General features: G+C 41.8%; 1 protein-coding gene across 5 annotated transcripts in view; it reads right to left on the bottom strand.

Moving 5' to 3' along the window:
* The window catches only part of MTR (5-methyltetrahydrofolate-homocysteine methyltransferase), a 49,859-nt gene extending 38,175 nt beyond the window's left edge, over window positions 1-11,684 (bottom strand). For 3 of the 5 annotated variants that reach the window (XR_007777149.1, XM_030235860.2, XM_050972525.1), the window contains exons 1-6: window positions 11,612-11,684; window positions 5,161-5,375; window positions 2,717-2,806; window positions 1,845-1,914; window positions 674-766; window positions 475-581 (exon numbers count right to left, since the gene is read on the bottom strand). Coding sequence is in view for 4 of the 5 variants with exons in the window: in XM_030235860.2 (XP_030091720.2) it covers window positions 475-581; window positions 674-766; window positions 1,845-1,914; window positions 2,717-2,806; window positions 5,161-5,375; window positions 11,612-11,633 (597 nt within the window). In the remaining variant the exon portion in view is untranslated. Of the gene's footprint in view, window positions 1-474; window positions 582-673; window positions 767-1,844; window positions 1,915-2,716; window positions 2,807-5,160; window positions 5,376-11,611 lie in introns of those variants that run through there. The other 2 variants (XM_030235861.2, XM_050972526.1) reach the window with 2 other exon arrangements.
* Window positions 11,685-12,952: the final 1,268 nt, after the last annotated feature.

The raw sequence follows: 12,952 nt of genomic DNA, 5'->3' as shown, positions 1-12,952 counted from the left end.
CTCCCCCAAAAGACACCTTTTAAAAGAACTGCCTTACAAGCCTTCCCGCACCTGAAACCAGATTCACCGGACATTCCCTCTCCAGTGGGCATCACAAGCATCCCTTGGACAGACATGCTTACAGTGAAAAATACAATCAGAAGTATTTGGACATGCTGAGCAATACAGTAGAGCTTCTGGGAATAAGAGGACAGCTGGCACAGACAGCCAGAAAGATACAAATGGCACATATTAAGAGAAACCTTCTGAAAAAGGCTGATTAAAAACCATCTCCTCACACTCTACCCACTTGCTGGGTATACTGAATTTATTACTGGGTATACTGTTTACTAAATATATGAAAATACTGAAGAGTATTTTCATATATTTAGTAAACAGTAGCTGATAGCTCAAAGAATATTATCCTGAATTTTCTTAGGTAGTACACCAAATACTTACACTAGTGTGGTGGGTTTTTTTCCCCAGAAGTCTCACCTTAGCATTGGCGGTGTCAAATATGGTTTCTACCAGTAAGATGTCAACTCCTCCATCCAGAAGTCCTTTGGCTTGTTCTGTATAGGCTTCAACTAGTTCATCAAAAGCTGTAAAACAGGAATGATGTTAACTTCATCTGGAGAAAAACCTTTCAAGACTACTGCCTAAGTCAAGTAACTTGATGGTTACAAATACTTACTTATGTTCCTGTAATCTGGTCTCTCCACAGACGGTGACACAGAGAGCGTCCTGTTTGTTGGACCCATGGCTCCAGCAACATATCTCCTAATTCCTACACCAAGACACAGGAGGAGAAAAAGACCCCAAACTATTTACCTCTGGCTTTACAGTGACAGTCAATGTAAAATACCTCTGAGGACACCAAGGCATGCGTATCATTCAAGGATGAAGAACTATAAAACAGGAAACTCTTGTCTCAAATCTAGAGTTTACTCAGCACAGGATCATCCAAGCACAGCTAACTTTTTTTATTTCAATCCAACAGGATGTTCACAGGACAGAAGAACATTTATGAAAAGGTCAGCTATCTCAATTAATTTTTCTTCTAAGAATCATTTATCTCTAACACAAGAAACTTCATTTACTTACTCTAAATGCACAGCATAGAACTGTCCTGGCATTTTTCACATAACCTTATTTGAATATTCTGGCATGTGTCATAAAAGCCCCGCTTTTTAAAAGCACGTTCCAAATCTTACTTTTTATTGCATACTATGAATCACATCAGTAAGGTGCTATCTGAACAGCAGCAGCACTGTTAGCCTGAAATACAGTTTGATTGTAGAATACAAGCAGAAATTTGTCTTGAAAGACAGCATTGTCTACAGCAGTGTAAAGGAGCTCTAACCCTTCTCACATAATGCCTGGAAGGCATCTGTAGAAATGAAATGAAAATACTAAGATGATTCCATTAGTTGCTGAATAAAGCTAAACCACTATACAAACACCATGATTAACTGGTAATCCACATTTACCTACAATCAGCTATCCTAGCTCTGGAGTACAAAGACTTCTGCTGTACAAACCTAAGGAACTTCTAACAGTGCCTGCTGAATTTATTTTTTCTAAAACATGTCTGAAAATGTGTGTATCACTTGCAGTCTACACCAGGCAGGCATGGGTCAGCTGTGCTGAACACCTTAAGAACCAGATCCTTCAAACATAATGAAATCAGTGTGATATAAATAGAGATATGAAATTGCTGTTACTTGGCGTAACTTGCAAACATGCACAGCATCATTTTATGTCCCCATAATGTGAACCATCAAGTTATCCTCTAGTTAGCAACATTTCAAAGATTGCAGCATTGTCAAAACTACAAACAAGCAAAAAGTTAAAATAATACTAACCTGTCTGAGCAGTTACAGTGTCTGCTGCTTTTCTGGCCACCTGTGCAGAGACTCTGTTTAATTGATATGCCTGGAACAATTACAGAAAATTCCTGAGCAACCTTTAGTTCAGTCCAGGGTAACTCATCCTCAAAGAAATAGAGCAGCTTGAAGTACACTCTGAAGGTGCCCAGTCACACAAGTACGTATCAGCACTATCAAGAGGCTTCAAAAGGAACAGCTCAATACATTTCAGCAACAGAGTTACATGGCAGGCTCATCCCGCACATGCCCCAGCCTACAGCTGCTAATCATAAAATTTCATTCTTTAACACAGTAAATAAATCCTGCTGAGATCAACAGAAGCTGAAGGACAGGACTTTGATGATAAAATTAGCCAACTCTTAAGTCCACTTTTTATTCAAGTAGCGCACTTCCAAGTATTTACTTTCACATATTTCCCCAAATTCTCAAAACAATACATAACAAAGAATAGGCACAATAAATGCAAACTAGAAAGGACTTCTACATACACCAGCACAAACAAAGCATAAGAAATACCCAGGAAAAAAGCAGTTCCATTGTGGCATTGGTAAGTTGGAACGACTGAAGCAAAACATCCCTGTTCACAGAACTGAGAGATCCTGTGAATGCTCAAACAAAATCTAGGACTGATTATTATTGCCTGTACCTCTGCCGACAAGAAGCACACAATGTCTGTGACACAGCAAGTGCAATGCCCACAGCAGCAGAAAGGAGCTACAATCCCATCGAACGGCTCAAGAGGCAGCACACAGCCAAGAAGCACAACACCAATGAATCCTGGGACTAAGCTAATCTTGGCTGCAAGCACATAATTAATATTTAATTTGTAAATAGTTTAGCATTCTTACCAAATGCTCAAGGCCGTAGTCAGCCTGTGCAACTCGGGTGCTGCTGAAAGTGTTGGTTTCAATGATGTCAGCGCCTGACAGCAAGTATTCCTGCAAGACATGAAAGAAACAAAGCCTGAGGTATGGAATGCAAATAACCCAACTACTTTTGTCTCATCCAGTTGACAAAAAGTCACAAATCAATTCCCAATTCAAAGCTGTTCAAACTCTAAAGGCCTTATTCAAAAGCACAGGGCCAAAGCAATAGAAGTGTTCCACATAACCGGTTTTTAGAATTCCAGTGTTCGCCACACTTTCTATTAACAAGTGATATTTATAGTCACCCCTGCCACTGGAGCACATTCTAGATTTCTGCACAGGGATATGGTCAGACACAGTCCAATCACCTTCAGCAAGCAAGGGCTGCTGTGGCCAGTCTCAGAAAAGGCCCAAATTAAACAACAGAAAATATTGAAAATGTAGATGTTCCGAAGAGATTTGTACAGCACAGGAGCACACTGGGACAGAATAGAAGCTTAGGAGAATTATGTTTTATGCAGATCTCATTTAAAGTTTAACTAATGACTGAGATTCACAAAACATTTAAGACTTCTGCTCCATTTTGGTTATCTAATTCCCACTGAAGTAAACTGAAATCAATGCAAACTTCAACATTTTTAGAGATTCTAGCCTGCATTTATATAACCTCTATCAGTTGTCCTTCTCCCTAACTCATCTTTTTGATCCCTTTGAACCTGATCATATTCAAGGAAATTAAAACACTTGAAGTACTAGCTAATCAAAAATACTGATGCCACCATTAAACATAAACCCCTCAGATCTTCCTACAAGAAGCAGATGAACTCATTGAGTTCAACAGTGCAAATAAAGTCTTGATCCAAATGACTGCTGAAAATAAATTTGTTTTAAAACAGGTTTTCCTGCAAACAAATATGCTTTCTATGAACTCCTCTTGAAAACACAAAAAATATCTACAAATAGAGATATGAAAATATGCAAGCTCTTACATGTCAACCAACAATATATTAATTTTCTGAAAATTATTAAACATGTTAAATGTATAAAAGCCCTCCAACTTTCCTGTCTACAACTACAGAAGGAAATAACATACTCAAAGCAGGAAGTTAATTTCTGCTTTTGAAAATACATCATATCTCTAATCTTTGAATCTGATTTTGCCAGCCAAGGCACAGCTAACATTTACTTTTTAAGCTACTGATATAAAAATAGTTTCATCTATTATTGCAAGTTCTTTCTGTCCAGTTCTCAGAAGAAATAACTCCTGGTAGCTCTAAAACATGAAGTCACCACCCATTGCTCAGAAAGCCTATAACCCAATAGTTACTGCACGGATGGGGACCACAAAAGACACGGTTTTTTTTACACTCCTCCTAAAGCACCTATAACTGGCCATTACAGAGATAACAGCAGGTTATTTGGTTTGAATCAATACATATATTCTCAAGTCACATCACTACTGCTCTGCTAAACCTGCTAAATTCAACTGTTAAAGCAGCTTACCTTATTAAAACCACAAACTATTATAAATTCCAAGATTCATGAGCACTATTGCTCAGTTGAACTCAATCTACAAAAACTTCCTTCTGAAATTTTTACAGATCAAAGACTGATTCCTTCCAGCTCATCACTCTTAAAATCCAAAGAACAGCAGTTAAAACTTAATTTAAAAATACAGATTACCGTTCAAGTTTAACCAACATAAGCCAAATATGATTCTCATCAATGAAATACAGGCTTCAACTGAATAACAAATAGCTGCAACACCATTCAAGCAGTCCAATTATTACAGTAAGACCTATGATTACCTGCAGCTCAATAAACAGACTTAGGAAGTTTTTTTTTAAAGTCTAATTAAAGACAGGAAAACAATGAAATCTGTTTGCAAATTCCTAATCATCAGCAGATTAGACTGTTTTATTCTCTGGGCCACACGTTAATATTCCAGGGAAAAACAAGACTGTGGAAGCACATACACTCATTAGGAAGCTCATATACTCATTAACTACACAGGTCTGCTTCAGGCTGCCACATTTAACAGCCCTTACACAATTATAGAAACACATCTAGAATTCAGATATGTCCTACTTAGATGTATTTAAAGTGCTAGCTGAGAACAAAAAGAGAAAATAAAAATGAAATAAAACAGAATCTACAATTAATAGAAATACATCAGGGACATAAGTCAAAAAGGGATTTAAAAATAGCACTGCCTGGGTGACATCAGAAACCAAGATAAAAATGCTGTGCTCACACAACCAGAACAGTCAAATCTGCTCATTCTTTTTCACATGGCTACCTAGCGCTCTCTTCCCTATCCCCAAAGGACAGTGGAGAGCCAGGAGCCTGTGGTATGGAAAAGGGGAATGCAGTGGCCAAGTTCTCCCTCTTTCTGTTGTCAAGAGACAGAAACCAGAACCACCTACCTTGTGTATGTCACAGATTATATCAGGTTGAGTTATACTCAGAAGGTCATTATTGCCTTTCAAAGGCCTGGAATGATCCTTAAATTCACACCCTCGGAAATCCTCTTCTGTCAGCGCATGTTGCTGGATCATGGTCCCCATGCCCCCATCCAAAACCATTATCCGCTCCTGCAGAATAGATTCAATTTCATCTTGCACTCTTTTCTGGGGATCTGCTGGAAAAAGATAAACCAAATATTTAAGAAGTTCTGAAATTCCCTATCTATACACATGGCCAACCTGAGCTCTTCCCATTCAATAATAAAGTTACTAATCCTCTACTGAAATCAGACAGTAACTGGTTTACTTCACCTGCAGTTCCAATCACCTGATGTAAGGTAACAGCTGCATCTATGTAGATACAATTAGGCTCAACTGGTCCTTTACCTAAGGACAGTCACCCACACAGTCAACCACAGAAAAAATTAAGAGACATTCACAAGGGCAAACATGAAAATCTCTACATAAACTAGTTTCCAAAACTGAAAAGTGTGATAATTTCCACCCCAGCAACGTCTGAACAGCAATGCAGAGCTGCCTCTTGATACCAGACACCACACTATAAGTGATACACAAACACAACACGGAAATTAGTAAACTTCATTTTAAAACCAAACAAATACCCACATCTACTCTAATTGCCTATATCATAATGAGGAAAAGAAATAAACTGAGCAAAAAAAACCAATTTTTCAATTGAGTCCTAAATTCCTTCAGGATTACAGTAGTAAATGACAACTTGACAAATACCAAGATATGCCAACAGATAATATCAGGCTTTACTTTCTTTTGCACAAAAGTGACAAGATACTCTTTTCCTCAGCAGTAATGCCAGAGGAAAATAAATCAGGCAAATCACATGGTTAATTACAAGAGACTGAGCAGGGTAAATCTAACCATGACTGAAACAGAATACTGTAGACATTTCAGCACTATCACTAGAAATGAACATGCAGTACTGCTTCAAGATCCCAAACACAGCCCATCCCAAACATTAATAAAAAGTTTAATCTGAGGCATTAAGAAAACAAACAAAACCCAAACAAACAAACAAAAAAAAACCAACCAAAAAAACCATAAAACCTCCAAGACCACAGCAAAATTAATTCTACTTCTCCCCTTTAGAACATACACAGAATAATTTCAGAATGCAAACACCCATAAAGAATCACAGAGTGGGTCAGGTTGGAAGGGGGTCATCCATCTCAACCTCCCTGATCAGGCAGGGTCATCCAAAAGTACATGGCACAGGATTGAGACCAGGCAGCTCTTAAGTATCTCCAATGAGAGAGACTTCACAACCTCTCCGGACAACTTATTCCAGTGCTTGTTCACCCTCACAGTGAAGAAGTTCTTCCTCATATTCAGGTGGAACTTCCTGTGCATCAGTTTCTGCCTGTTGTCTCTTCTGTTGCCTGGCACCATTGAGAAGTGCTTGGATCCACCCTCCTGGTATCCCCCCTTTAGATATTTACAGGCATTAATAAGATTGTACATATAGCAAAATAATCAAACAACCTCTTTACCAAGAATCCAAACTACAAGAGGAGGACCCCACAGATATTTCACAAACATGTGAATGATGTGCTATTCCTCATCTGTTTCATTCATTCAGCTTCATCTTATCTTAAAGACTTGTTTTGCGCTTAGGTTATGAACTATCATCAAAGCCCTTGGGAAAAAAAAATGAATTATTTCCAAGGCACAAAAACATCCTCATGTCCCATTACAGCTTAACTTACTACTACACACAATGGTACTTAAAAATCACTGGCAACTGCTAAGTGATTTGACTTTTCTTCCTTCTGCATTTGTGCAATGCATCTTCTGTTTTGACATCAGTACTGTTAAAAAAGCAATGTGCTGGAGAGAAGCTGAGGCCATGAGGAAAGCATTACATGGTTACATTTATACCAACACTGGAAAAACAGCTTGAAATCAGAAGTAGGCTCAGCATGAAGAGAAGTCAAAGAAAATGTGCTCTCTAACAAGTATGAAGCATTTGACAGTACATTAAAACACCAAAAAGTAAGCCACCCTTGCTTCAAGCTGAAAGTTTTAACACCACACAGGCAGGCTCAGCAGATTCTTACATAAGAGCTTAAATCTACTCACATTAAACCATCAAATTATTCATGAAAATAAAATGAATCCTTGAGCTAAAGGCTTTCAGAAGCAAGACACAAAAAACTATCTGAAAGTAGGTCTGCAGTGCAGACTCCTAATGGAGTGTAACTCATGTGCTTCCAAGAGCCACGGCCCAGTGAGACACACAGGCACTGAAGCTCACTGGTGCTTTAACGAGCCTCCTAAGCCAAATCCTTGGCCCTGAGAGCTGCATCCCAGGCAGCTGAGACAGGCTGTTGGAGTCCTCCCAGAACCGGCTCTGCTTTCCATAGGCTTTAACCTATGTGCTTCCCTACTATCTCCTCATCCACACTGGGAGGCAGAGATTTACCCTTTGGTTGTAATCCTGCACCTCACCTGATCCATCTTCTTTTCTCTACTGCTTGCCTCGTGGAACAGAAGCAATGAGCAGTTTTCTGCTCATAGAAGCACAGATCCTGCCTCATCGCTGCAAGAGCCTTACTCTGAAGTTTTCAGAATCTCTGCTTCTTCAGCAGCATCTCAAAAAGTTGCAAGAAATGGGGTGGGTATCATGAGGGTGGCCATCAGTTCTTTACAGAGGGATGCAACAGCTCCAAGCCCACCAAAACCCAATTTACCTGTCCTGGCTATGGCTAACAACTGACTCTTCTTCCAACAGGAGAATGCACTACTTGTCATGCCCTGGCATACTGACAGTGCAACTTCAAGTTGAAAACAAAGTCTGCAGACAGGTCCAAAAACACTCCAGAAATCAAAGATGATAGATTCAAAAAGCCATGCTAGGAAGTGCTGAACTCTGTCCTTGGAACAAAAGTAGGGAGGAAGCTGGAAGTCAGTTCTACTAACAAGCACCATAATCTTAATTCAGCATTCAGCTCAAGCAAATCCCCTCTCCAGCACAAACAGGGTATGATAGAATATTACAGAATAAAAGAAAAAAAATGTTCGGACAAATTCCTTAGCAGGGAAAAATCAGGTCAGCCTTTTCTTTTTTGTTGTTTTTGCTTACGTACCCTGCTCTTACCTCTGCTCAGCCAGGAGCTGATGAAAATTTTGTTTAATAAAGGTTACTGGTGAGCTTTGGGAAACTGGTATCCTTTTCTATTCAGAAGAGTCCAGGAAAATAAGCTGCTTCTATAGCCATAACAGAAATAGAAGGAAACCTGCAGTGGTAACAGGACCCAGGACCAATTACCTTGATTTTACACTCCACTGAAACTTAAAACAATAGAGCCCATTACCACCAGAGTACTGTTGGGCTGGAACTAGTTTAGAAGACCAAACCAAATGAACAAAAATAACAGCACTGGCCTAAAAGTCAATGGGATACAGAATGCAAAATAAAAAATCATAATTCCCAGCTTCACTTCCCCAAGGTAAACACTCTGTCTTGAAATCAAATGAACAAGGGAATTACTTGTCTGCAACAGAGAAATTATTTGAGTTACAAGAACTTCTACTCCTTGTAATGTAGCTTGTTCACCCCTACAGTCATTCACTAACAATTATAAACTTCCCCAACTGTAATCTTTCATTTTCCACAATGCAAGCAACTAAACAGCCAGGGAATAAGGCAAGACCACGTTCCTTCAACTCCTTATCCCAATCCAATCACACACAGACCACATGTGCAGAATTGAAGGGATGTGCGTTTTCCACAAGAAAGAGGACTTCAAAGATTGCAATTTGCTCTAAACCAAACTTTTGTGATGCCTGCAATGATTCTCAAAAGGTATGGCTTTTTATTATTGATGCACTTCCATTACAAATTTATTTTTAGTATAAAATAGTCTGGTATAGAAGTACTTGGAAGAGAATAAAGGATTACAAGTTGTTTCCAAAGCATTTCTAAAGGAGCAAGTCAACTGTGACAGTATTAAAGTGTTTTCATCACATTAATGTGCCAGAACACAAGCAGAGGAACTACACAGGGAGAGAAGCACTTACAGGACCTGCTGTTTCCTAGGCTGACCAGCTCCTCTCTTCACTGGAAACAAGGCCACTCCATATTTGCACATCTGAATTCAACAAATCAGCATTCCCCCCAACAGCTCCAAGCACAAGTCTGCCCATCATTCAAAAAATTACTGTGCAGCATGCAGAATTTACAGTATTAGTACCAATAAAGGATGCTCTTGCTATCAGCCTGCCACAGACATCTCATGACAACCTCAGCATTATTTGCTACTCAATTAATTTAATTGTCTTCAACTGGATGCCCTCTGGCAACAATAAGAATTTCATGAACTGTAGTAACAGATGCTACACAGGTCCTCTGCAACAGTGGGCAGCAGCACCCTGTTGCTATGTTATTTGTTAGCCAGCCTATCCAGAGAGAAGTGTTGGATCTTACCACTTCACCTTGCTAATATTAATATCTCCATGTTGGCAGCTGTCTTATGAACCATTCAGTTCTTACAGAACAGACAGACAAGATACCTACATACCCAAGATACCTACATACCCAATGCATTTACAAAGTTAGCTTGAGAGGCAAACAACCACTACAAAAGTCACTGAATTTTCAGAATAGCAGTGTCCCGTTAGCTGTGCCCACTGTCTCCAGCCAAACATGCAATTCCCAGGTTTAGAAAGCTCCCTGTGTTAGAACCACATTGGTTCATCTTCTGATGTTAAATTGTCCACAACAGACATTCATTATAGGCAGGACTTACAGGGAAACAGACCTGTATGGCCTCACTTTGTGGAACGCCCTGCCCCTCAAAGGCTAGTGAGGAACATTGTGCTCAGCTTCTCCATAACCCACTCCTGAACCCAGGTCCTTTGCCTCACTGCCGGAGGGACACACCACCACCTACTGCCTCGTGCCTGCTCACTGGGGCTCCACAAATACCCACTCTATAAAATTTGTGCCTCTATCTATGCAGAACTTCTCTCCCACTGCCACCGCTTCTCAAGCTGCTGCCGCAACACCTTCACACTTTCCATTTCAGCCAAATCCATTCGGATCTGCAGCAGGGCACTCACTAGCCCACAGCTTGACCCCACGTGGCACAGGAGAAAGGGCAGGGCAGGGCAGGTCACTTCAACATCCTCTTTGCCAGAGGAACCTGGAGAAACCCCAGGCCACAGAAGCTGGCTGTGGAGTCAGTGCCGAGCAGGACTGCAGGCCTGTTTTCACATGCCAAGGGATGCAAGCCCGAGCTGAAGCACAGGCTCAGCACCAGGCACTCCCTCACGAGTATTGTTATAGCTGGATAATGAGATGATTGGCTCTCACAATCAATGGATAACTACTGTGTGAATATTAAGAAAGCTTTAGTGATGTATAGTTTCATTATTGTAGTTTAGATGTTCTGTTTTCCCCATAGTTCCCTTTTCCCCCCCTCTACTGTGACGATCAGACAGCCGGGGTTGTCTAGGACAAGGAAAAAGAAGGTGTGCACACCTGCCCCCGGCATGGGGCAGTTGGGAGTGGAAAAGGCTGGGGCTTAGGGGTTGTGGCATGACAACACCTGAACTCCAATCAAGTTACAAGAAGGCAGTCTCCACCGAAAAATGGCAAAGAGCGGACTGACAGACTCTGGGAGGGGCCAGGGCTGGATGATGCAACCCCCAGGGGTACAAAACACTGAGCATCCATCTTGAAGATGAAACAACCACGTGGTATCCATGAGACAGTTTCCAGCGCTACGAATTTTTCCTTATATAGTCCTTTTGTTGTATTTTTGTCAAGGTTTAATAAACCTTTCTAAATGTTCAAAGTGAGCAGTTGTTTCTCACTAGTATTAAAAGGGGAAATGCTTGAGATCTGTGCTGGCCGCAGCACTAGTGAAAGCAGCCACTGACAGACCAGTCCGTTTTAAAACACCAACGCCAATTAGGAGTTGTAATTTTACTTATCCTCCCCATTCAACAACTTCTGTTTAACCCGTGAAATGGCACTTTTGACTCAGTCCTGAGCATCTGGAGCACACCCAGCCCCTCCCACCGAGCCACTTTCCCGCCATAGCTGTGTCGCCGGACGGGTCGGTGCGGGTACCCTGGAGGTCCCTTCCAGCTCCTCCCTGACAGGATGCAGCTGCTCCAAGGGGCCAGCACGAAAAAGCGCCCTCACTCATTCTTTCTCTCACTCACTCGCTCTCTCACTCACTCACTCCCGACACACCATACGCAGCTTCTGCAAAAGTTACACGAGGTGAATAAGTGCCACCCCTGCCTACACCCAGCCGCGGGCACCACCAGGGAATCTGGAGGGAGGGCGCGGCCGCCGCCCCCTCACAGCCCTCCCGGCCACCCCCGCCGCGGTCCCCCCGCGCCCCCCGGCGCTCGCGGCCGTTACCCGTCGGCCCCGTGGGAGCCATCGCTGCCGAGACGTCACCGCCCGCGGCCGGGGGCCCGCGCGCTGCCCGTGACGCGCGAGCTCCGCCCCGAGCGCGGGGAAGCAGCGCACGCTGCCCCTGGCGTGAGGGGGGCGGCAGTCGGCTGTTCCTGGCAGACGGACAGACAGGCAGACAGAGAGGCGGACGCACAAACAGACCCAGACGACAGCTCTGCCTTCGAACTGGCTCAGCTAACGTTAAATGCCCCGGGGGAGGGATGATTGTGGAGCCAGGCCGAGTTCAGTAAAATTGAGTTGTCTCTCGTGCGGGGAGAAGCGGGGCGGGGATGTGGTGTAGGGGGATGATTCTTTCAAACTCAAGCGACAGATGTGCTGCAATTAGAGACAAGTGTAGTGTTGAGAGGAGGCATGTAAATATGCCTTAGGGAAGCTCGAAGTGGGACATGCCAGTGGTGTATGGATACACGTTACTGTCATGTAAACCTGGAAGTAAAATTATACTAAAGGGATCAAATTTAAGTCACAGTTTGCTTGACAGATGAAAAAAACCCAAATGTGATGTATTTTGGCACAAAAGTTTCACTTCCGGTAGTATATCCTTTCAACTGTTTATGTGAGGGCTCGCCTTCTAAAAGAAATGAACATTAACAGAACAGCACTGCAATCACCACACTGTGTACAGAATGTCCTGCCAAGAGTTGGAGTAGCTCAAAGGAATAACCCATTCTCTAATTTCATGTTAGTAATTCAAGTGCCAATAACAAGCATGGGGAGCACTGTCATCTAAACAGGTTCAATGGTGAAAATATGAAAAGAAGGAAGCCTGTAAAATGGAAGCTAAACATTTACTCTAGAATTTTCTTTTGAGACACAGAAACAGGGATTACAAACTCCTTTGAGTCCAGTGTGATGTAAGAACTTGCATAATCAGCTGTCATTTTGGTCAATAGTAAATCAAGTATATATATTAAAAAATTAGTCTTATGTTTAAGTAGTATATATATCTCATTCATTTTCAGAATAAATGCTGGCAGCCCACAAATCAACTAGGTAATAGTCCAACTTCAGTTGTAGGAGGCCATGCTCCAGTTTTGAATGACAGGAGATGCTGGAGAGCAGGCCTTACCTGTCAGCAAACCACTGCAGTGGTCAGCCTGAGCTCCTAGTGCAAAAATGTGTCCTAAAACTCCAGTGTAAGATGAGATTGTCGGGAAACCCATACTCTTTAAAAACCTAACAACAGAAGTGGAATACACTAAGCAGAAGCAGAAATTAGGTATTCCTAATGAGTGCCTAGTTTGATCCCTAATACACACAATTTGCATATATTACAGAGATGGG

The sequence above is a fragment of the Serinus canaria genome, chromosome 3 (assembly GCF_022539315.1).
Source record: "Serinus canaria isolate serCan28SL12 chromosome 3, serCan2020, whole genome shotgun sequence".
Classification (NCBI taxonomy): domain Eukaryota; kingdom Metazoa; phylum Chordata; class Aves; order Passeriformes; family Fringillidae; genus Serinus; species Serinus canaria.
Note: the sequence above shows the minus strand (reverse complement) of the source record. Positions and strands in the feature narration are given on the sequence as shown.